General features: G+C 37.1%; 2 protein-coding genes across 13 annotated transcripts in view; both read left to right on the top strand.

Annotated features, from left to right (window-relative positions):
* The window catches only part of LOC124422942 (serine-rich adhesin for platelets), a 46,826-nt gene extending 34,884 nt beyond the window's left edge, over positions 1 to 11,942 (top strand). For 5 of the 7 annotated variants that reach the window (XM_046960082.1, XM_046960076.1, XM_046960079.1 and 2 more), the window contains 5 exons: positions 1,098 to 1,261; positions 2,411 to 2,612; positions 4,994 to 5,376; positions 5,897 to 6,801; positions 7,059 to 11,942. In XM_046960082.1, coding sequence (XP_046816038.1) covers positions 1,098 to 1,261; positions 2,411 to 2,612; positions 4,994 to 5,376; positions 5,897 to 6,206 — 1,059 coding nt within the window. In that variant the 3' untranslated portion in view covers positions 6,207 to 6,801; positions 7,059 to 11,942. The remainder of the gene's footprint in view (positions 1 to 1,097; positions 1,262 to 2,410; positions 2,613 to 4,993; positions 5,377 to 5,896; positions 6,802 to 7,058) is intronic. The other 2 variants (XM_046960080.1, XM_046960081.1) reach the window with 2 other exon arrangements.
* Positions 11,943 to 14,656: 2,714 nt separating this feature from the next.
* Positions 14,657 to 25,133, top strand: part of LOC124422480 (protein trachealess) — an 85,205-nt gene continuing 74,728 nt past the window's right edge. For 2 of the 6 annotated variants that reach the window (XM_046958956.1, XM_046958955.1), the window contains exon 1: positions 14,658 to 15,781. In XM_046958956.1, coding sequence (XP_046814912.1) covers positions 15,369 to 15,781 — 413 coding nt within the window. In that variant the 5' untranslated portion in view covers positions 14,658 to 15,368. Of the gene's footprint in view, positions 15,782 to 25,133 lie in introns of all 6 variants that reach the window. The other 4 variants (XM_046958954.1, XM_046958958.1, XM_046958957.1 and 1 more) reach the window with 4 other exon arrangements.

Raw genomic sequence — 25,133 nt, 5'->3', positions numbered from 1 at the left:
TGGAGCAGCTCCTCATAGACATGCAGCAGTCGAACGCGAGGCGACCGCTCTCGTGTATACCGAATTCGAATCAATTGATTGGCTGTTGATTGGAAATTGAATTAGATCGGAATGCGCGCATCCGTGGGGTAGAGATCGGCTTGGTAGGTACTGATGATGGTTACTACTTCTGCTGCTGCTGTTACTACTGCTGGTGGTAGTGATGGTAGTGGTGGTGGGGCTTTACGAAAGGGGGACGCGATGCGAGACAACGGCTGTTTCTGCCTTTCGGATGCGCCACGAATATCAATGTGCTATACTTTTCGACCCTACCCACACTCTGTGTCCACCATCTCTACCATCAGGTCCTTATACTCTTTTTTTGGTTTTTCCCCCACTTTAAAAAATTTTTTTTCTCGTTTTTTTATTCTCTCTCTTTCTCTCTCTCTCCTTCTCTCTCTCTCTCTCTCTCTCTCTCTCTCTCTCTCTCTCTCTCTTCGAATTATTCTCGTTCTTTCGTTCAGCGATCCCCTTTAACTCATAGTAGTCTGCTAAGGAAAATTACTTCGGTGAGATAGATGGAAGCTCAAAGGAGTTGGAGAGAGAGAGAGAGAGAGATAGAGGGGAGGAAGAGGATGTTATCGTCGTCTTCGTCGTCGTCGAGACGCAGGATGACCGCAAGGACGAGCTTTACGAGCACTCTAGAGGTCTTTCCTCTTCTCCCTTTTCCTCTTTGAATGAGAGAAATGGAACGAGGAACGAACTTCTCATTTTCGTTCTCTTACAACCATCCTACCTCTAACAACACCTTCCTCTTCCCTCTCTTCTCCTTTCCCAGTGAAGCACGACGTTGTCCTCATAAACTCGAGTTTATTTATGCGGCTCCCGTCGGTCGGTTTCTGCAGCAAGGACGACAGGGACGCGACAACGTGACATGCTTCCTTCATCGTCTATATCACCCTGAAACAACCCTTAGGATGCTATCCCCCTTTCCTCTTTTCCCTCTATCTTCCCACCTCTTCTATCTTGATAATCCACCTTCTTTATCAATACGTCAGATGATCATAAAAAGATGTAAAAAATCTAATATCTAAAATTGTATATATTTGATGTTACAGGCGGAATTGATCGCTCTAAGGGAACGCAAGGCAGCGATGTTGGCATTGAACGTCTCGGCGCATCGATTGATCACCGACCTAGGTGCCTCTACGTCTTTAATTTTTACGGCCTTGAAGGACGGCGTAGCTGATCTTTACAGAGTTTGGGACGAGACGTTTCAAAGGTTAGTTGAGTCTTTACGATTAGGTAAATTAGGTTTAGGTCGAGTTTAGACAGTATACCTAACAGTTTTCTATCTCTCTTTTACTATTTGCCGACGAAAGCATACGATTTTAAAACTAAATATTGTTAGAGATAATGTAGCCTCGAGAGCAAACATCGAAAGGCGCGAGAAGGCCAGAAGCCTAGTAATGTGTTCTACAGGAGATTTTGAGACCTGTGTTTTGAGACCCGTGGGATTATTGGCTTTAACACAGGGATCGCGAGTTTAATCACGGTTATCCTTGGGGATGACCTGAGGATCTATTAGAAAAATCCTGTTGTCAACGCTCTAAGAAAAGATTCTATCTTTCGATCAGTAGTCCATTTTAAAAAAAGATCGAAAGGTTCCTACGGTAAACTGTAAAAATAGATTCGTGTATAGTTTCGTTCGGATGGAATTCGAAAGTGATTTAAAAACTTTCCATGAGCTTTTCTCCCCTTCCCTTCCTCTTTCATGTGATAGGGATTTTGTAGGAAAGGGTTCGTCACTGACCCACTGGGTTTAGCCGAGGTCAATTCCATCCCTCGTTCGTAGAGTCTCGCTTGTGTCCCAGGAATTCCTATTCCTCTTAGGGACGTTCCGTGGTTACCCTGGTATGGCGTTTAAATCGTCCGTCGGCTGATATTAAGCACTTTACGATTGCAAGAACGTGCCTCTAATTGTTCTTTCCTTCGTAAGGCAGTTATTGTTGCGTGTTGTGCGACGTGAATAATAAGAAGACGTACGTTATTAATCCGTGCCAATTCTCAAAGTGCCAATTCTTCCGGTCTCGTTTTTATCCGATTGAAAGATTTCATATCGAAGGGGTCAACTTCGATTTATTCGTCTTCTGACATATATAGATTTATGTAGACTTTCGAGGGTAGGACTAAAATGTTTTTATTTGCCAATAGTGCCGCCGGCAAGGAACCACCAAATAATTCGACGACGGTTCTCTCGATGTTTGCTTCTCGGCTTTACCACATTTCCACTTTTTATTATGTTTACCTGTCAGATTCTTTTTTGGGGAGATCACTGAGAATGACTCGAACTTATTCCCCTATCCTTGTTCTTCTTTTCTTTCTTTGTTTTTTCTTTATATATATATTTTTTTTTCTTTTTTTTTTTCAGAGGAAATCAACGTCTATGCGCTCTTCAAACTGTCCAACAATTTAGCATACGCCTATCGGAACTTCAATGCGATTTACGTAGAGACAAGGATACTTTAGCGGTGCTGGACGTTGCTCTTCAAGCCGGTGCTACTTCGGAAGTTGCCTCTTCCGTACGTCACGTTGCTCGTCTTCTTTCAGAGAAGCAAGAGGTTCATTCTCAGGTGAGTAGATTCTTTCTGCTCGAGTCAATCTAAACGTGATTATCAAAAGTCCTTCGAGTCTCTTCTCTTCCTTTTCTTAAGATTCACAGTCGTGGGGTTGAACTCCTTACGATAGGGTCGTAAGATTCAGGGGTCATGTTCAACTTGTAAGGAGGAATAAGGAATGAGGATGCTTATAGGGGGCTTCGTTTGACGCATGACACTTGTCGATATCGTGTCTCAGTTAAACGCCATCGCGAAGACCGATCCCCCTATTCCAAGCATATCCGTCTTGTATTTGCATATAAAGTAAGCCCTCTCACTTTCCTTCCTTATGCCTTGTCAAGAAGACGTACTGCCCGCGATACGACGAGCTTTATTCTTGGCCCTCAGGGCAAACCCTTTAAATTTATAACGAAAATCGAGCTAATCTAGGTCACTGAGGTATATAAGCTTTTTTCTCTCGTCAAGGTGTTGCCTGTATCACTTTACGGGTAAACGGTATTACTAAAGCTCGTTCGCCTTCGCGAACGCGTGGCTCTAGTACATGTAGAATTGGGAATACGAAAGAAAAAAAGAGAGAGAGAGAGAGAGAGAGAGAGAGAGAGAGAGAGACGAAAAGAAAAAGAAAAATAAAGGAAGAGGGATGAAGCAAGTCGCAAGGCACGTCTGGTCCAACGATTTCCAATTGTCCCGGCGCTCATTTCGTCTGTCAAGAAGACGTACGACTCGCGACACAATACACCCTCACTCTTCTACCCTCTGACTAGTGTCGCTGCTGTTACTCCTACTACTACTGCCACTGCTGTTGGTAGTGGAGATAGGGTAACAGCCGAGCGAGCATACTTTCAACCGTATTCAAACTCCCGTCAAGACGGAACGATCCAGCGAGTTTCTACTTTCGCCGATCTACAGTACTCGAGGGGATAATTTCATGCACTCGGCATTACGTCTTTCTTTTCTCAAGCTTTCGAGTTCTTCTCCTCCTGTGAAAAAGGGAGAAGGTGAAGCGAAGGTAGAAGAACGATACAAAGAAATGTTCTTTTGCCTTTTCTCGCGGTACGCGGATATAAATTTTGATAGGAGTTTAAATAAAATATCAAGTTGGTTGGGTGGATGGTGTGCGCATGTTCTAGTAGCAAGCAAGAAAACTAGCTAGCTAGCTAGCTAGATGGCCAGCTAGCTAGCAGCTTCGAATGTTGATCCTTCAACGGTTCAGGGTTGGCCAGTAACGGGGGTGTTGGCCATCTCAGAGGAGGAACCCGCTCCCTAGGGAACTTGGATCGTTAATCGCCCGAACGATTCTCTTTCGCATCACGTACCGGAGTGGTCCGTGGAATCAGCGTAAAAATACAAATTTAATAACGTCCGCGGAAGGCGCATTCTCTCCTACCATCCTGCTTAACGAAAAGCAACCTTTTTTAACTTTACTGTTTTGCTTTTTTCATTCTTTTTATTTTATATTTATTTTTTTTCCCTCTTTTTCTTGTTTTATTCTGTCCTCGGTCAAGGACAGAAGAAGAAACATCAGAGGAAACGTCGTGTGTCTTCTGTCTGTTTCTCAGCTTCCGCATGTCTTCGAGATATAACTGGAAATGAGCCGAGCGTCTTGACTTTCCTACATAGTATTTGTTATATATTGTGAATGTATGTATATATGTGTATGTGTGTATATACATATATAGGTTAGCTCGGAGGTTGCTACTTGGTATGCGGATCGCGCTTTTCATTACCGGAGGCTCGTTCCCTCCGTCTCTTCTGCTGCAAACAGCCTAAATCTACCTCCTCCCTCCCTCCCTCTCTTTCTCTCTCTCTCTCCCTCCCTCCCTCCGTCTGTCCCTCCTTCCCTCCCTCTCCCTCTCTTTTCTTTCTTCCTCCATCGTTCTTCTCTTTCAGTCCCTCTCTCTTCATCTTCTACCCCCGTTCGACTGTGTCTCCACTTCGTTCTCATTTGTATTTTTGGATTTCTCCGTTTGATTGTGAGAGACGAATGAACAATTTCCTGGATGAATTCGTCGGTGAAAGTCGCCAGCGAATTATCGCAATTTTTTATCGTCATATGGGGTTGACCCGTTATGAAAAAAAAATGTCGAAAAATATGAATTTGTTAAAAATATGCTTAGAATTATTTTTTTTCGATTGGTATTATCAATCGTGTTGTTTGAAAATAACAAATATATTTAAGGTCCTCGAGTTAAATGGAACATCTTCTGTCTGTGTTTGCGTATGAGTGTATGTGTATATATACACATATAAAGCTACAGGATTCTCTTTACCTTTGCCAATCTTTTGACAGCGGATTATGCGATACTTCGCAGGATGCCTCGCGGCTACACTCAAGCGATCCGATCAGAACAGCTTTGAAAACAACATCGAACCCAAACCTTCTTCTTAACTTTCAGAACGAGACGGTGATAATGAATGATGCGACGATCGTGGAAATAACTGCATGTCCTCTGGCAAAGTTTACTGATCAGTCAGCAACGTTATTGAGCCAAGAAGGTGGTTCACTATCGGACAGTGGAATATCTGATAGCGGTAGCGAGCAGGAGCTGAGCGAACGAGAACGTCGATTGGCAGCTCTTCGTCGTTTGACGCGTAGCTTGGAGAATCAACTTGATCCAGGAAGCGAAGCTTTAACCGAACTTTGGAAAAGGGTCGAGGACGCTGAAATCGAGCTACGTGATTTACAGAAACAGTGTCGCGAACTGATCGTTCGTACTGCAGCCAGCGTCGAAAATCGTACTATTAAAAGAATGTCTGGTCAGCATCATTATCGTACCGAGTGAGTATTCATAAAACTTTGAAGCTATTACACGTTTTAATAATCCATTTACTATACGTCCAGTGTTATTAGAAGCTATTCAGAAGAAACAAAATTTACCTTTTCCCAAAAGTTCATCTCTACAAGTTCTCTTTGCGATCCATGAAATTATTTCAAGGACAGACAAGAGACCTTTCCCTTTCGAAGGAAGTTCCAATCACGATTCAACCCTGGTCAGAATATCGTTGGCTTTGGTGTCTTATCAAAACTTTCCTTCAAGTATCTCTCTCTCTTTTTTCTCTTCTCTCTTTTTCTCTTTATATTTTTCTCTTTCTCTCTCCCTTACTTTTATAGTCGCCTTTAATCGCAAGAAGAAAATAGGTTCATTTGAAGTAGGTGTGAAACATTCGGCACGTAGCCTCGTAAAAAAAGTTATAAAAAGGCTCTGTTTGAATGGAGTTACGTGTTCGTAACCTCGAGTTTGATCTCAAAACCGATAGTTAACGTTCGTCATTATTTTTTGTTTTGTTCTATTATTTAGCAAACGCAAGAAGGCATCTGGCAATGATGACAACAACATTGATGATGATGCAATTAAAGATCAATCAGAGATGGACGCTTATGTTGGTACAACAAAATCCGAGGACACTGGTGATCCGGAGAACGAACCGGACATTCCTCATAGTTGGATATGGCGTATCCTGAGGGCCGCATTGCCCTTCCAGTTGGCTCTAGTCGCTCTTTTCTGTGCCGCCTGTCTTCTCGAACCACATTGCTGCGAAGCAGCCAACACTCTCAATCTCTCTTTGACTCCGCAGCTTCGTTACATCAGAGGACCCCCTCCAGTGTAAATAAACGTCGTCCAGTTCGACCGATTCGTTACAGCACAGAATATGTGTGGGTGTTTGCGTGTATGTATATGTGTACGTTTAAGTGTATGTATGTGTGTGTGTGTGTGTATTTGTGTACATATGTGTGCGTGTATTTGTATACGTATGTATTTGTATACATATGACAGTGCCATCGTTCGTAACTTGATCGACGACTTTTTTCTTTCTAGTTTACGTACTGCCCTCGTTGTTTTCTTGATATATATATATATATATATGTGTATCTGTGTGTGTGTGTGTGTGTGTGTGTTATATATGTATGTATATGTTTATGTATGTATGTTTTTATACACTGCCTGCTTCGTCGTCAGATCGACGATTAATTTTTCATTATGCTCAAATTTTCTTACGCGAGGAGTACAACTGGAAAGAAATAGTCTTTGTTCGAAAATTGATTCAAAGATTTCATTCGAGAACTTGTTTAATCATTTCGTTCGAGTTACGACGATCGAGCATATTTTTATTTGTTCTCTTCTTTTTTGTATATATATATATATATATCTTTATTTATAGAAATGCTATTTATCGAACAAAGAGATAAATGAGAGAAGACCGGGTAAGTATATATGTAATATATATATATATATATACACATATATATATATATATATATATATATATATATATATATATATACATATATAAAATACATGAACGACTATCTGTGGAGAAAGTTTTCAAATGGATTTACTAATTTGATATGATTGATATACAATATATATATATATACGCATGTGTGTGTAGAAGTTACACAAAGATATATACGTATCTAATGTATTCGAGAATGAATACGAGGAATAATATTTTTTACAGAGGACCGGTTAATATAATATGGCGAATTTGAAGTCGCAACAAATAATAACGTTATAATAATTACATGGAAGATCATAATGATCGAGTTATTAACGATGATAGGATTCTTTTTTATTTTTTATTGTTAGAAGAAGAAATATATATTTATTGAAAGACGTATGGCGGACCAATATGGCAGCCGAATATATCATTTCCGAATAAAAGCGGTTTGCTTTCGGAAAATGAAAAACACCACGTAGAATGAAAAATCGAAATTGAGTTCGATTTAGACGTACCAGTATTGCGAGTATTTACACATTATATGTTACTATTCTCGCAGAAAGATTTATACGATCCGACTTTAAAGAGAGAGCCTTTTACTTATCTGGGTAGAAGGATGAGGAGAAAGAGGAAGTAGAAGAAGAAGAAGAAGTAGAAAAATTAGAAAAAGAAACAGGTGTAGATCGAAGTAGTAAAACCGATTTTGTTTCTACTGTCGTTTCTCGAGACAGTGACAGAATTGGAAAGTAGGCTGATTTGGTGATAAAGCCTTCGAAGGAATCAGATAGATGATAGATAGATAGATAGATAAATAAAGAGAGAAAAAGAGAGAGAGAGGGAGAGAAAGAGGAAGAGAGAGAAGATAGACAAAGAGAGAAAAATGTAAGTTTCATTGGGGATAACGGGAAATCGTTCTGCGGACCAGTATTTTTCTATTTTCGTCCAGATTCACTGCACATACGTATGTATGTAGCTTGTTAGAACATGATCTCCCATCACCATCTTCATTTCTCGTTACACCATCATCGTACGGCTCACTCACGTTTTCGTCATTTATTTCGTCTTTTTATTATTTTTTTTTTTTTTTTAATGTTTTTTTCCTCAATATAATTCTCTTCCTAACAAGAAAGAAGAGTTTTTCATTATTAAAAATCAAATTAGATCGGAAAACGATGAAAATTCCGAATGCTAATTTGAATTCGTTAAATATCATGTTCATTAATTTTGTTTTTTCTATAATAATGGTGTATATATACGATCGATTACGACGTATGACGAGAAGATTATCTACAAGAGATTAGATTTTCGCTTATTATAAAGCGTGTTACACTGCCATCGTAGAAGAGAAGAGACGTTCATTAAAAAATCTTATTTACTCGTTTATAATGAACAAACGGATGTGCAAAATAGATAAAGAAGTGTTAGTAGGAGTATTGTCTGTTATAATACAGACTTTGATGCTAATTGAACAGTTGATAACGAAGATCGACAACAATCCATTTGAAGGGATAGCACAACTATTTTTATTTCTTTTCATTTCTTTTTCTTTTCTTTTTTTTTCTCCATTTCTTTTCCTTTTGATATCGATATCACTTCGATGTCGAGTCGCTTACTAATACGTTAAAAAGATAAATAAAACGATCAACTGTGTTTTTTACAGTTAAAGTAGATAACCGAAAACGGTTTGATAATTCGCGTATTTTTAATACGCGAAAATGGAGAAATATTTGTAAAGACGTGAAATCGACATCGATTACTGAACATGTCATCGTCTTGTACACACATACACACTCACAAAATGAGCTTATTTTTTCTTTTTTCTTTTTTATTTCATCGTTGAGAACATCAATTAATCGTGTCTTTTGAGGTAGAGCGTAGAAAGGTAGTTATACGCTTTGTGTAAAGTTCTTCACGATTTATCAGAAAGACATATTTAACAAAACTTTCTTTCATTCATGACGAATTATGATTACAGGACAATTCTCTTGCAATCGCGATGATGACTTCCGATCTTTCGTACGATGCTTACCGTGTAAGCGTACTCATTTGTGTGTATTGAAAAAAAAAAATAAAAATAGGAATAAAGTAAAATAAAAACAAAGATAAAAATAAAAATTAAAATAAAAATAAAATAAAAAAATTAGCAATAATGTATTGCTAACGCTTGCTCGGATTCATTAAAGATGACTAGCGACGCACTTTAATCCATAATCGACGAAATGCATTTTGCAGACCATTTTACATCTTTTACATTATACGTTATGACGTATGACAACGACGTTATTTTAATGTATTTTCATAGAAATCGCGTACATCGATATTACTTGATTAAGTACGTGTTGGTGTTTTAAAAGAAGATTCACGATTGACCGTTCAGCATTGAACGTTGGACGAAAAACTTGCAAGTTTTTCGTAATTAAAGAAACAATTGATGATCGATCGATCAATAGATCGATCGTATTTGTACATTTATGATTTATGTACTGCAGCGATAACTAAGGAGAGAGTATGCGATAATACCTATCCTTCTTGCTCTCCTTTTAGGATAATGTGGGATTTTAAACAAAAAAAATTAATAAAAGAATGAAAAAAAGACTAAGAAAAAAAGAGATGGAGGGAGAAAGAGAAACGTTGAAGATGGAGATACGAAGATAAAATAAGGGTAAAAGTTTGTTTACATGATTAACGACGATCTATCATATATCCTACAAGTATCAACGAAATGTACAACTTTTTTTAAACGATTTCCTTGTTTCATTATTATTATTATTATTAATATTATTATTATTATTATTATTATAATTATTATTATAATTATTATTATTATTATTATTATTATTTTTCTTTTTCTTTTTTTTTTTTTACACAACTATCTTAGCTAATTACTTTAACGACGATAATTGTGTGTTGTAGACCATGATTTCATCCGAAAGATTGTTCGTGTTTAGACGACAAATATAAATTGACGGTTTCGAAGTCGTTCTTTCGATATTATCAAATAGTATTACCTTTAGTATAACACGGCACTGTTCTTAAATTTTTAACTATTTCGATGCTCTAATTTTACGTTGTCCCCTTTGGGATGATTTTTAATAAAATGATGAAATATTATTCGATAGAATCGAACATTCTACTTTGATGTATCGAAATTGATCGAACGACGAATTTGTACGGATAAATTCCAATTTGTTCGTCAATCAACCGCTCGATTGATAGATTGAAAAATAGATAGATAGATCGATTTCACCGTCTCCCATTAATATTTTCTTCTCCTTTAGTCCAAACTTGAAAGTTATCTTGTACTTTGGAGATTTTACTTTGAATAATTATTAAAGTAACCCTCGCTGATTGAATGTTTTTATAATACATGATTGAAATTTTATGCCCGATCAATGAGTATGAACGTTTTGAAATTTTAATATCAATTGGAAATGTCATTTTAATTATTTTTACGTATTAGAATTTTCTTAATTTTAATCCTTTTTACGATTTGTTGGGCATCTTTTGTTTCATCGATTTCTCTTATTTTCATTTCATCGAAGTATATAGATACATATGGAGAAGTAACATATATTAAAAAAAAAAAAAAGAAAAAAAAGAAAAAAAAAGAAAAAAAAAGAAAAAAGAAAAAAGAAAGGAAAAAAAGATTTGCGCTTTTACTTCTCACTTACATTTATGATACATGTATAAAGTACCTGAGAAATCAAAATATTTTACGTTTAATGATAATATGCAGTATCTCTTCGCTTGCATTCATGACGATGCATTTTTCATTTTATGTTTTTTTGTATTTTTTTTTTTTTGTATTTTATATTGACATCCACTTATCGTGGTTGTTTAAACTTACGAGATGCGTTCGATTGATAAATATATAACGATCGTATTCGCATCTTCTGCATGCGAATCTTTTCCTTTAAAATTATTATCTTTGAACGATATAAGAATATTTCTGTAAAAAAAAAGAAATAAGGAAAAAAGGAAAAAAAGTAAAAAGAGAGAATTACGATCCTTACGGAATATTTGACGTTGCGTTGGTGTCTACAAGTTTTTTTGTGTTTTTATTTTCTTTTTTTGTTTCTTTTCATTTTCGTTTTTTTTTTGTTCTCTTTTTTTATTACAATTTACTACTCACACTAATAATTCCTTATCCTTGCCGTTACTGTTTTTTCTTGTTATTTATTATTACTTTGCTTATAAAACCTGTAGACAAACCCACGAAATCACGTCTCTATTTTGTCTGTTTTTTTTTTTTTTTTTTTTTTTTTTTTCCTTTAAAGAAACTACTTGCTTTCTTGTAACGTGAGAATGGCTCTAGAACATATTAAAATTATATTTTCAAAATCAAATGTGTTAAAGAATCTGGTTCGTTATTTCACTGAAGTTAAACTTTAAAGAGAGAAAAAAAATTACTATGTTGTGTTAAAGAATCTGGTTCATTATTTCATTGAAGTTAAACTTTAAAAAGAGAAAAAAATTACTATTTTTCTAAGATTTTAAACCTACAAGTAGCGAAGAGCATCGAAACAATCAAAAACTAATCAGCGACTAACGAGCGTGATTCTTAAAAAGAAAAAGAATAAAAAGAGAGTATTAAAATTATATTAATGGTATGCTGATCATTTCAATGTTATAAGCTTGTTTTTATTTGTATATGTCGAATGGTAACGAAAAGTTTGTCTATATGTTAGTCTCTTGACAAGACTTTAAAAATTATTATTAATTATTTTAGTAAACTTATAAATACATAAAAGTTTATAGAAATGAACGATAAAATCGAAACAATAATATTGAAAAAAAATAACAATTTTTTATTATTAATTATGTCATTGTTCTTGCATACAGACGATTTTTCGTTACTCTGTCTATTTCGAAAAGATTGCTATTGAATTTCGCACTTTTATAGTCATACAATATATCTTCAAGTAATACCTGAACTCTAAAACACGTTGCCGAGAGAGAGGGGGGAGAGGGAGAGAAAGAGAGAGAGAGAGAGAAAGAAAGAGAGAGAGAGAGAGAGAGAGAGAGAGAGAGAGAGAGAGAGAGAGAGAGCGTATCCGTATTTAAAGAAACATTGTGTAATGTATTTCGGCATTTTGAAATAAAAATAAATTGTAAATTCTTGAATTGGAGTTAACAATACCTTCCCAACAACAATACCATTTATCGTTCCATTTAAAAATTTTAAATAAAGTTAGAGAAAAATTAAAAAGAAAAAGAACATTAAATAATTAAAAACATAATAAAATAATCGATATAATAGAATATCTGTTCAGCATGTTTGAAAGTTTCTTAACTTATTGTTATTGTGAAATTTTAAATTGAACTAAAAAAAAAGGAAAAAGAAAAAGAAAACGACTAATATTTAACGTGTAATTGAAAACAACATTCTTATAAGTAGACGTGAATGTAATATTAATAACGTTTGGATTATTTAAGAGTAACTTTTTATCATTATGAAATTCTAAATCGTGATAGAAAACAATAGAAAAATAAAAAGAATACGACTAATAATAAATAATAAAAAATACATTTTTTTTTAAATTAGATGTCGATATAATAAGAAAAAGTATATTGATCATTTGTAAGTTTCTTAGTTTATTTATTTTTAATCCATTTATTGTTGTTGTAAAATTCCAAATCGAGCTATTAAAAAAGAAAAAAAAATAAAGAGAAAGAGAATATAAATAATGAATAATAAGAAATATAAAATTAAGATAGATTAGTTGACGCGATGGAGAAAATGTTTAAAACATTTCAATAGGTTCTTAGCTTAGTTGGTTACTCTATGGAAATGCTTATGTTAGTCGAATATAGAGAATGGAAAAGAGATAGAGAGAAACGTAATGCCAACTGCATCTTCTTCGATAATAATTCACTGACGATTGATATAGCGGTACGATGATTGCGATGTTCCCAAGTCCGATCGCGTCGGCCTCACTGAAGTCGATACGAAGCTACGGATACGTTCGAGGTGAAAGGGCGAGCCCGCTATATTATTACGACTCACACCTGTACCTACAGGTAGGTTGCGCCAATGCTTCTTCCCCTTATATTTCCAAGCGGAACCGCTAAATAAATTATTATTACCATTACTACGCCATAGATTTCCCGCATAATCATTTCGCATATTTCTCTTCTCTCCGTTTGTCATTCCGAAAGAAAATTTTCTATTTATTTTTCCAAATTTTCTTGTTTCTTTTGTTCGATCTCTACAAATAAAAATGTAAAATATGATTGAAAGAATTAAGAGAGTGATCAAAATCGTGTTTTCTTCTTTTAGGAATTGACATAATACGTTTCTTTTTTTATATATATAATATATAAGATCGATATAAAACAAAATAAGAATACAATTTTTATATAGATCTTTTACTTGGAACACTTTAATAGTTATTACGACATTTGTAAGAATAGATGATTATAAGACGATAAAGAAGATACGAGAATTAAAAAAAAACAATTATTTATAAAAATTTTGAAAAGATATGTAATTTTCTTATTTATCAGTAGAAAAATTCGAGACAAGCGTTACTATTGTAAAGAGAAGAAGCGTAAACGAGACGACTCGTTCGGGCAAAGTACTAATTTGTAATTTACGAGAGAAAAGTGGAACGAGGGGATGTTATACGCGAATGCGCGTTAACGCCAGTAAATGAGTTGAGACAAGATGTATTATTTTTTTCGTTTACGTGCCTGCCCTCAACTGACTCGCCTCTATGACTCCTGTGGGGTTCTCTTCACCCTTTATTCTTTCTCTACGTAGTTCCTCCGATTCTTTGTCCTTTGCTTCGCTTATTTCCCCACCACCCTTGTTTTACCTTCGTAGAAGGCGAAAGGGTTGAGAGAGAGAGAGAGAGAGAGAGAGAGAGAAAGAGAGAGAGAGAGAGAGGGAGGGAAGGGCCAAGAACTGTAAATTACCAAGAGGGCATTTTGATTAAATTTTTTATTGCTTCTGCTAAGGCGTGCACAACCTGCTGATTTAACGATCGCGCTTCGCAAGTTTTATAGTCCCTTCGTTGGACCGAATCTTTTGTGGGATAAGAAAGGAATCATTTGTATTATGTGTTCTTTTGATGTCCAAACTGATTTTTTGATTATCTACTGAGTCTAGGATTGTCAAGATCTAAGAAAGGTAAATATGTCAATTTTGCATCTTTGGGATCATTTGTATAGTCTGATTGTCAGACATTAAGAACTCAAATTGTATGTTTTTGTATTTTATGATTTAGCTCAGTAAGAATCATTTTCACTTTTCTAATCTAAGCCTAAGAGCTTCAAGGAATCAAGTATAATGTTGATTTTGCTATTTGTTAATTAATGAGTGAGTTTAGGATTGTTAGGATACAAGAGATCAATTGGTATATTAATTTCGTTTTATTTCTTTATTTTTGAAAATTATTTGTCTATTCTAGAATTGTTAAGTTTCAAAGAAATCAAGTCGTTTGTCGATTTTTCTCTTTGTTTGTTTATGGTTTGGGTCAAAAAAAAAAATCTTTAGGATTTAATGGTATGTAAATTTTACTATTTGGATGGGTATTATTTGCGAAGTTGAAAATTGTTAGTTTTGAAGGAAACGAATCGTTTACTGACTTTTTAGTTCGCAGACTTGGTAGTTCTCCAAGTCAATGTAATAAATAAATATCCTACTGAACGAAAGACATGATTTCTTTGAAAATCGCTACAAAAGCTTAGTTGTATGAACCACGTGTAGGAGTCTTTAGGATTCGCGATGAGCTCACAAGTGGACGATCGAAGGAAAGGTGGTGCAAAGGGTGGTGGTGGCGCGAAGAAGGGTGGTGATCGTGACGGTGGTGGTGGCGGTGACGATGGTGGGGGCGGAGGAGGCGGAAGGTGTCACGTGGTCGGCAAGAAGCTCCGCCTTCGCGGCGTAGCTCCAAGTACGGCGCGTCATTCATGGCCGAGCTAAAGGCTACGCCAGCACTCTCCGCCGCTTCCGTCCGGCTGCAGCAGCGGCTCTCGCGAGAGGAGATCTCCGTGGGACTCCTCGTCGTCTTTGTTGTTCCTCATGTGATTTCGTGTGTCTGATGTCGTTTATCGCGTTAATCGGTGACTGCTTATCAAAAAAGCACGACGAGTGTCTCCCGATCGTTATATTTCTTTGAAAACATATTTGTGTTGTTGTTTTTATTGTTATTAGTGAGGACATGTTGTTGTTATTAAGAAAAGAATAAAACTCGCGATGGTGAGTGATCAGGCGATCGATCGATCGGTTGATCGATCGATCGCGATACGCCACCAAGGTGATACCAGAGTCGAATAGGGCTCGAATTTAGTGCGACGAGGTATAGATTGAAGTAGAGAAAGAAAGAGAGAAAGGGGAAGAGAGAGGGAGAAAAAGAGAGAGAAAGGGATAGAGGGAGATAGGGCGGTAAGAAGGGAGGGAGTGGTGAGACGAACAAGTAGGGTAGAATTTAACAGGGCTTTCGTGGTGATTTCGACGCGGAAGAAGTTGAAAGAAGAGGAAGAAGAGGACGAAGAAGAAGAGGAAGAGGAGAAGGAGGCTCGACGTTCGTGGTGGAGGCCTGGCTGATGCACCGTGGCTGCGGCGGCGGCGTCGCCGGAAGCGGTGCTGCTGCTGCAGAATCCGGAAGTGCTGCTGTATCTGCTGCTGCCGTTGTTGCTGCTGGAAATACCAGTGGAGATGCGACGGTATCAGTAACACCAGAGGAACGTTCTCTGGAGCATCATCGTCATCCTGCTCATCATCATCATCATCATCATCATCATCATAATCATCATCATCATCACCCGTCGGCAATGCCAGGTGCTCCAGGTTTTCACTGGGGTGCCATGCTGGCAGGGCACCACGCGGCTGCCGCCGCTGGCATGATGCAGCCACCTCTGGCTGCGCCAGGCGAATACGCACCAGCACATCATCATGGGGCCACACACCCCGCGATGCCTATGGATCTTCACGTTCACCAGGGCTTCCCCTACTACAGGTTCGTCGCGTATCTTCTCTTTCTATACACTCTATTGAACGCCTATCAGTTTGTTTATTTCAAATGTTTGTTTATATAAACCCAGAGCACTTAGTTGACGGTAGGTTCGTGGAACTCGAGAAAAGAACTTTATTCGATCTTTATAGGAGCATATGCTCTTATTAAATATTTAACGTATTATATCATGTGGATTAATATCAATCGAGTTCCGATGTATTACTTTGTGGTCTTTACTTTGTAATAAAGATTGTATAAAAGAAAAATCGATAGCTATGAATGGTCTTGGTGATCTTGTTTACGAAAATTAGAGAGAGAAAGAGAGAGAGGAAAGAAACAATTTAAAGGAGAAGTAAAATCGATCAACTTGAACAGATTTTTGTTTTTGGAAATAAGATTCAATAATTCAATTAATTAGATCAATTATTCGGAATGTTACGAAATTTGAAACGTCACTATGTTAAGTATGACACTTGTTGCTGTCCTCAGTCCTTAACACATTGTCTTCTCAATCTCGAATCTTATGCCTTCACACGAACGATAGTCTCTACCTCCGGAAATGTCGTTGACTGTTTCACGAGTCGCTTTAAGTGAGTTGCCGGTTATTTAATTCGTTACTTAGCGATCGGTCGTTCCGGCGGGAAGCTTGGCAAAGTTTCTCCTTGCGTTCTTTACGTGTTCATTTTGAAGGACATTCAGGGTTAGAAAGATTGATAGAAGCCTACTCTAGTAACGTTCAATGCAACTCGGCAATGGTCATTTCACTTGCGATAGATGGTCGTACATACAACTGGGTCAGCGCACGGTATCTTCTATTGCAGTTAATTATAATACAGTGACGTAGAAACGGGGCATCTTGTACGTATCTACATAAAGACTAACCGAGGGAAGACTTAGGCAAACTTGTTCGATATATTAAAACAAAAAAGAACATAAATATATTCCTCCGACTTGTACGAATTTATTAAAAACCTGCATTTAATATGTTTCACCGTTATATATTTTACTACGGTGACATTAAAAAACTACCTTATAAACCAGGAAAACCTGCTCAAGTGGGTAATACTGATCTAACTGATACATGTATCTACAACTACGTTATGGAGAAAGTCCCTCGGATTTTGAAACGTTTTATTTCGTAACGTTTTCGGCACGAGTTATGAAAACTTTTTATTGGACAATATAACTGGGAAGATATTTGCCGTAAAAAAAAGTTATCATATAAGTGTAACCAAATAACTGTCTGTACTTTGAACGTGAATTTCATTTATTTTAACGATAAGTAAGATATTTTGAAAGAATATTGGACGAGATAAACGATCGATGCGCAATGATAAAGAGAGAGGGAGAGAGAGAGAGGGAAAGGGAGGGAGAGAGAGAGAGAGAGACAAAGAGAGGAAGAGTTTTGAACACCTGATGTGCAAACAAGTGGTAATTAGTATCGGTACAAGAGAGTGCATCTGTCTTCGAGCGCGGAAGTACGGTCGCACAGGCATTGAGAGAGTTATTGAATGATGGCTCAGCCAACTACTAATGGGGCCGGACGCGCGCGAACATAAGGGATAGTAAGAAGCACACGGGCAGTAGAAGCAGTCGTTGCTGTTGCTGTTCCAGCGACAGCGAATCAAGGTTGTTGTCGTGTCTCGTTAAAGAAAGAAAGAGAGAGAGAGAGAGAGAGAGAAGATGCTTCATCGTGGTTGATCAGAAATTCTTTTGGGTGATCAAAGATCAAGGGCCTTTTTGCGATCTTTGATAGGTATCAGTAGCAAGGTCCTCTTGCTGGCAATCAACAATGTTAAATTATATAGTATATTAATGAAAAAAAGCTTCTGGGAGAAGATAAGAGAAGAGTTTTGAAATGTGTGCTGAGTCGAGTGCGTGCACATACACATATACATATATCTATATACGCGTAGGACGAAGAAGGGAGATAGTTCGGTAAAGGCAAGAGGGTGGGAAGAAGAAGGAAGAGGAGGAAGAGGATAAGAAGAAGAACAAGAAGAAGGAGCGCAGGAGTCCGTTCAGAGCCAGGCTGGCTGCCGCTGACCAACCGATAAATAACTTGCTTGCGTTTTTATCGGCTGGACGTCGCTTCTCTTATACGCAGCATGATAGTATATATGTATATATTGATGTACATGTATGCGTGTATGTGATTGTATATGTATATGCATGTAAACATATACAACACTTCTCTTGGAGAAGTAGAGTTGGTGGACTAGGGCAACTCTTGCCAACACCGAGTTGCGACTTACACCCTCTTTCTTACTGCCCTCTCAATTCTGTCTCTTTTTTACTCTCTCTTTCTCTCTCTCTCTCTCTCTTTCTCTTTCTCTTTCTCTCTCTCTCTCCCTCTATCTATCTATCTATCTATCTATCTATCTGTCTGTCTTTTTTTTCTTTTTCTCTTATCTCTTTCCATAGTTCAGCAGATTTTTTCGTCTCGAATTCTTTTAATAAATAATATTTTCTTCGGGCATCACACTGGACGAATATCGTCGACCTTTACCTCATCCTTAGATTCTCCCCTCTTCTTTTTCTTCTTCTTCTTTTTCTTCTCTTTTGTTGTTTTCCTTTTCTCCTCTTTCAGCAGCCTACAGCAGAGCGTACATACGCGAGCATCAGACATCTAGAAGACATCTTCCCCTCTTCTTTCTTTCTTATTCCTTCCTTCCTACCTCCCTCCATTTCTCGACCTCCACCTCCACCTTCACTTCCATTTGTGTTCCTCTTCTCTCGATTCTTCGGTTAAACCACCGTGCAGCCCGGTAGTTGGAAGCCCAGACTTTTTTCTCGGCTATCGGCCAGTGGATCGCGCTGCGATGCTGGACTGCAATCAGAATTGATTATAGCCTGCCGAAACTCTGGCGCGGCGTGCTCATATTATACAACTTGCCCGCGGCCCTTGCTCCGTTCTATCCCTCTCTCTCCTTCTGTCCATCTCTCTCCCTCTCTCTCTCTCTCTCTCTTTCTCTCTCTTTCTTTCACTTTCTGTCTATCTTCTTTTCTCTCAACGAAGAATCTTCCTCGTCATCGTCGTCCCCAAGATCACTCTTTCTGTTCGATATGCACGCGAAATTCGACGATATTCGACGTCACTGACCTGACCGACCACTATCGAAAAGACAGCCTCACGTTTTTTTTCCGATATTTTATAACAGGTTCTGCAACATTGTGGGCTTATTTTCGATGAGATTCATGTTAATAGTATGGCGTAAAGAGATGTATCTCTTTTTTTTTCTTCGAACGAACATGGGAAAGTAATGTCACTGAGGATTGAAGGATTGAAAGTGTTAATTATTTGGGTGGAGGAAAAGGGCAGAAGCGGAAACGATGTATAACAAATTTAATGTTCCCTCTCTTTCTCTCTCTCTCTCTCTCTCTCTCTCTCTCTTTCTTTCTTTCTTTCTTTCTCTCGAATTAATTAAAAAAATTTATCGATCGTCAGAAACGATTATCTTGATTTATTTTAATTATTTTCATTTATTTATTTTTGATTGTTTTTGTATTCAATTTGTTTTTCTCAATACAGAATATTTTTATTGAGGGTTGACAGAGATCAATTCGACGTTAAACAATAAAGAAAAAAAAAGCAAAGAAAAGGAAAAAAAAGAACTTAAAAGCTCTTCTCTCAAGCGGCTAGACACCGCTAATCCATCTTTCGTTCGTGAGTAACTTTTTTCCTATTGGATAATGGCCGTTATAGGACGGCCAGAAGAGCGAGCAAACGCCAAGCAACAAGTCGTTTTCGCGCGGGAATTACCTTGGCCTCCAATCAAGTTTAATAATGTAGATGCGGATCAGTGGATAAGAACAGGCTACTGATATCGGCGAGGGGTCCCTCGTTCGTCCGATGGCTTACGATCCTCGTTGCGTTCTCGACTTCCAATCGATCCTCTCTCTATAATCGATAGATCGCGAGCCATTTACCTCGTACTAAAATACTCTAAAATCCTATTCGGGAAATGGTTAGAGAATAAAGAAACTAAAAGGAAGAAGAAAGAAAAAGATGAACAAAACAAAAGAAAAGAAAACAAAAAACAAAAACAAAAGAAAATAAAACAAAAACAAAAATATACCAATGAGTCCAGCTCGTGCTGGAATTAATTGCCGATGATGTCACGGATTATGTATCCGAAGTATTATATATTAACGATCTATCGATGTTAAAGAACAAAAAAAAAAGAAAAAAACAGAAAAAGAGAAAGGGCAAATATCGAAGGAAGGGTCGCGAAGTTCTTATCGTAGTAGGTTATCAATCGTGGGAGAAGGTACGATATGGACACCACCAAGTGGGTTTAGGGTGAAACTGCAGAGGGGTGGATATCAATCTAATAGTAATGAACAAGCGACTCTGAAGCCAGAAAGACTTTGAAATATACATTATGCAGGGATTATGTTTATGCATGCGGGAAAGGTGGTGAGAGTATTTTTCTTTTGATATAGATGCCCGCGAGAGAAAGAGTGTTAGAAAAAGAGTATCTCTGGTTCTTGTCGTCGTGATCTACCATACTGTTGGATGAGATTTGAATAAAAGTATCTGTCGTACTCTCTCACGATTGGGAAAGCGCGATTCGCTAGCTGCTTTTTCTTTTTTTTTCTTTTTCGTTTTTCTTTTTCCTTTTTTATTTTCTTTTTTTTACAACTGCGTGCTCTCATTAAATATGTATAGATTCGCACCCCCGGACTCCTGCTGGCTTTTTCTTGCCAACAATTTCACACACACACACATCTCCCTACCACTACCATCACTACCACCCTCTTGCCACTCTTTTTCTTACTTTACTTGTGTGCTTCTTCATTCTCTTTTTTCTTTCTTTCTTTCTTTCTTTCTTTCTTTCTTTCTTTCTTTCTTTTTTCTTTTTTCCTTATTTCTTTCTCTTTATTTTTCTTGATAATAGAAGTCACAGAACGATTACGTGAAACATATGTCTCACAGATTGTAGTCTCGTATACATACACGGACATTTTCCTCGATTTTGAAAGGGAACGAACGTTAGGAAAGAGTCAGGACGATTCTTTATTAAGATGCAGTGTCAGCGGCGGTTTCATTTCTTCGCGAACAAATGGTCCGCGAGTTATCACCCTCGTAGAGAAGGGAAAATACCAGAGAAGAAAAAGAAAAAGAGAGAGAGAGAAAGAGAAAGAGGGAGAAAGAGATAGAGAAAGAGAAAGTGTGAGTGCAAGACCCTTCCATTTAAAAAATGTAAATTCGTTAATGCAAGTAGTGGGAGCGTGAAAATTTGTTCCCTACTCGAACTTTTTCCTGAGCGAGTTTCGCGGCAAGCAGGCACCCTATTACCTGAGACTATTATCCAATACAAAAAATCAAATAAAGTATGCTAAGTTACGCTTCGAAGACTTTAGGGAGTCCTGACTATCAAACGGGGTTCCGTTTGAAGGGGTGTCTTCGAAACATTTTTTTTCTCTGTATTTCTCTCTCCCTCTCTCTCTTTTCCTCTCTGTCTTCCTTTCCCCATGGATTCATGAGCAACACCAACAAGCTTAGGGTACTTTCTTTTAAGTTTGAAGAAAAAAGATTACGTTATGGTGTCGAGGAAATAAATAAATAAAGAAGGAAAGAAAGAAAGAGAAAAAAACGAATGTATATACACACACACACACACACACACACATACACAGAAAGAGGGAGAGAGAGAGAGAGAGAGAGAGAGAGAGAGAGAGAAAGAGAGAGAGAGAGAGAAGGAGAGAGAAAGAGAGATAGCAAGATGCGAGTTCGTCTTTTGAGTTCGAATTTGTACTAGAGGAAGAGAAAGAAAGCTCCGTGAGTCGGTTAGATCGAGCTGAATCGAGTTGATAAGGTTAACTGAGAGATACGGGGGCGTAGGGAGGTCAAGTGATCGCGTGGGCGGCATCGCTCGGCCAACAGAATATACCGATGATTAAGCTACGCATACAAGTGCACTCTAATACTTACAAGAGTGCCCTCACGAGAGTCCTCCTTTCCTCACAGAGAGTAAAGTCGATTCTGACTAGTTGACACTTAGTTAAAGAGGTTTACTCCGATCAAATTTTGGTGTTGGCCTATATTGAAATAAAAATATTCAAATTTTATTGAATATTTGTCTTTTTGTTAAATTATTTGAAAAATCTATTCACTCTTTCTCATATTTGAATATATTTTTATGCTTTAGTAATATCGTCGATGGAAAAAGATCGAAGAAAAATATAAATGAAAGAATAATAATTATCCATTGAATATTTATGATGACATATAAGGAAAATTGATTTAAGTACATCCTAATCAAATCAGTTCTAGGCGTAGACATTGAGAAGAGATGAATCAGCGTACGAGTACATTTTAGTCGCGTTAATTTTCCTTTATGAGAAATAAAATTGATTTCGAGTAGTTTATACTTCCTTAGAAAAGGTTAATTTAATTTTTTACGGAACTTTCATCTTTCCTCGTATTCTATAAGGTTCATTGTTTAACAATATTATCAATACATTATAAATAAGAAATATTTACATGAAATTACTTATCGAATATTTATAAAATACTTTTAATAATAAATCAATCGTCTCACGAGAATCAATCTAAATATGTTCTGATAAAACCAAACCAACCATATTTGAAGAAAACATTTGAGGAAGTTTGGAATATTCAAAGTGATATGGAGTAAGAGATGAATCAGCGTATAAGTACGTTTTATTCATGCGAATTTCTCATAATACTCGCGAAAATTTTTTTCTTTATTCAAAATATAGTCGATTCTGAATACATAATATCTCTTTAGAAAGTATCATTTTCATTTTTTGCATAATTTGTAATTTTTCTTGTATCTTGTATAAGTTTATTATCTTACAAACAATATCGTTCATACAATAGAAACAGAAAAAATATTCAAAATATATTTTAATTGATTATCAAGTATTTATGAAATATATCTGTTAAATAAAGATTATAACGCAAAATATTAATTATCAAATATTTATGAAAAATTGTTATCAAAGAAGAAGATTGAAATAGATTTTTCGAAGATATATGAGGAACTTTTGAATATTTGAAAAGATGTCGAGAGAGAGAGAGAAAGAAAGAGAGAGAGAGAGAGAGAGAGAGTGAGAGAGAGAGAGAGAGAGAGAGAGAGAGAGAGATGAATCAACATACGAGTACGTTTTATTCATGAGAATTACTCATAATACTCACGAGAGTCTTTACGCAAAGCAGAGTCGATTCTGAATATTTTATGTCTCTTTAGAAACAATTACTCTTATTTTTTTTTTATTACATTATCGCCCGCTTTATATTCTAATAATAAAGTTTATTACTATTATACAACACTATCAATAATTCAATACGAAATAAAAACAACATTAGTAAGATATTAATTAATTGACAAATATTTATGAAAAAAAAATTTCTATTGAATAAGATTCAATGATATCATGATAATCGATCTAAGTATTTACTTTCTGATTAAACCAAATTTTTCAAAAACATTTGAGGAAGTTTGGGATATTCTTAGAGAGACAGATAAAAAAAAGACAGGAGAGAGAGAGAGAGAGAGAGAGAGAGAGAGAGAGAGAGAGAGAGATGAATCAGCGTGCGAGTACCTTTTACGTGACTTTCTCATAGCACTCGTAAGTTACATTCGGATGTACAACTCACGCTTACGACTCTCTCTCCGTCGGAGATCCAATGAATAATACAGCCGCGGCACAATTAGCTCCGCCATTTTCAATTTAATCGACGAATTATCAACCCTTCGGGGAACACGAGGCACTCGTTCCCGCAAGAAAAGGCTCCCATACGGCGTACACCAGACTGCGTTTAGAGAAATGAAATCCATCGTGCTCAGCGGGCAGTGCTTTCGCGTCCCAAAGAACTTCGTAGAGAGATCTTGCTTTTATCTTTTTTATTATTTTATTCGACGCGTTATCGTGCTCGACATCGCGCACACTAATCGTAACGTTCGTCGATTGCCAAAACGTTAATTCGAGCGAGCAAGCGAACGCGAAAACCGATCATTTTTCATGCAGGAATAATGATAAGCCTTCCGCCATGATTTCCGACGTTATTCCGAGATCATATTTAAGATTCGATAAAAATTATACGATACATCGTGGAATGACGAAGGAGAAATAAAGAGATATACAAAAATATTCCCGTAGCCTGAAGCTTATCGTCGGAGTCGATTTTTATCGTAGTTTTTTTCTGTCGGTTATTTTGAGAAAGAAAAAAAAGGAAAAACAAAAAAAGGGAAGAAAAAGAAAAGAAAACTATCACTTTATATATGTAACACGTTGATTTTTCCAATCTGTTTGAAAATTTATACCAAGGATAAATAAATAAAGAAAGAAAGAAAACAGGCAAGAAGATTTTATGAAAACGAAACATTTTCTTACGGGACACATAGAACGTTGTAATTTACTCTTGATCATGAGTTTACGAATAATTTACGAAGGATAACTACCTGCCTCTACCATACTTTGTAATATATTTTACACATACTTACCTACCTATGGTGTGCGTGCGTGCGTTTGCGAATGCAAAGAATTCTCCAAAAGAGGAAATTTTTTTCTCTTTAAAAAAACAATAAGAAAAGAAAAAAGAAAAAGGAAAGAAGGAAAAAGAAAAAGGGAGAGATAAAGAAAGCGAGTGAAGTGTTATCAATGGACACGAGCCCTCGTTTTCCTCTGCGCTACGATAATAAAGATCCTACCTGGGAATGGGGGTGTGGGAGGAGGAGGAAAGTAAGAACGCAGTTCGCGTTAAACGTCTGTTGGTTCTTGGATGCAAATGAGAGTCCGAGTAGAATGCATATCGTTGGACCATAATGGTGAAGAAAGAAAGGAAAGGAAAGGAAGAAAGAAGGAAGGAAGGAAGGAAGGAAGGAAGGAAGGAACGGGTGGGAAGGAACGAAGGTAGGACAGGCACACGCGCGTGCACACGGAGATCCATATATTAACACGCGCGTGCTCGTGACGCGATCGACGACAGCCAGGACGAAGGACAAGCTGCTGCCTTCTGGGTTGGCAGGCCCTTACTAAAGGTTCCCCCAAGCTTTTGCATCGTCTTTTGCGAGGAGTCACCAGTAGGATCATTGGAAACTCAAGAAGGTAACACGCAGACATTTAGGCGCCGGCCTACTCGAGCCAATAAATCGAAGGATGCCTCATTACTAAGCATGTCTCTTTAATTGAAATCTCGTGTTTTTCCGTCGAACCACCATCAACACCATCGCTCGGCGTTCTCATCTCTTCTCATCTCACACCAAGGAAAGTTCCGAGTTTTATTTAAACGACTTTTAAGCTAACCCATGGGATATCAGTGAACCCGACCGAACGAGGACGAACGAAATCGTTCACCGTGGAATGGAATTTATGCGATTAT

This window comes from Vespa crabro, chromosome 3 (genome assembly GCF_910589235.1).
Source record: "Vespa crabro chromosome 3, iyVesCrab1.2, whole genome shotgun sequence".
Classification (NCBI taxonomy): Eukaryota; Metazoa; Arthropoda; class Insecta; order Hymenoptera; family Vespidae; genus Vespa; species Vespa crabro.
Note: the sequence above shows the minus strand (reverse complement) of the source record. Positions and strands in the feature narration are given on the sequence as shown.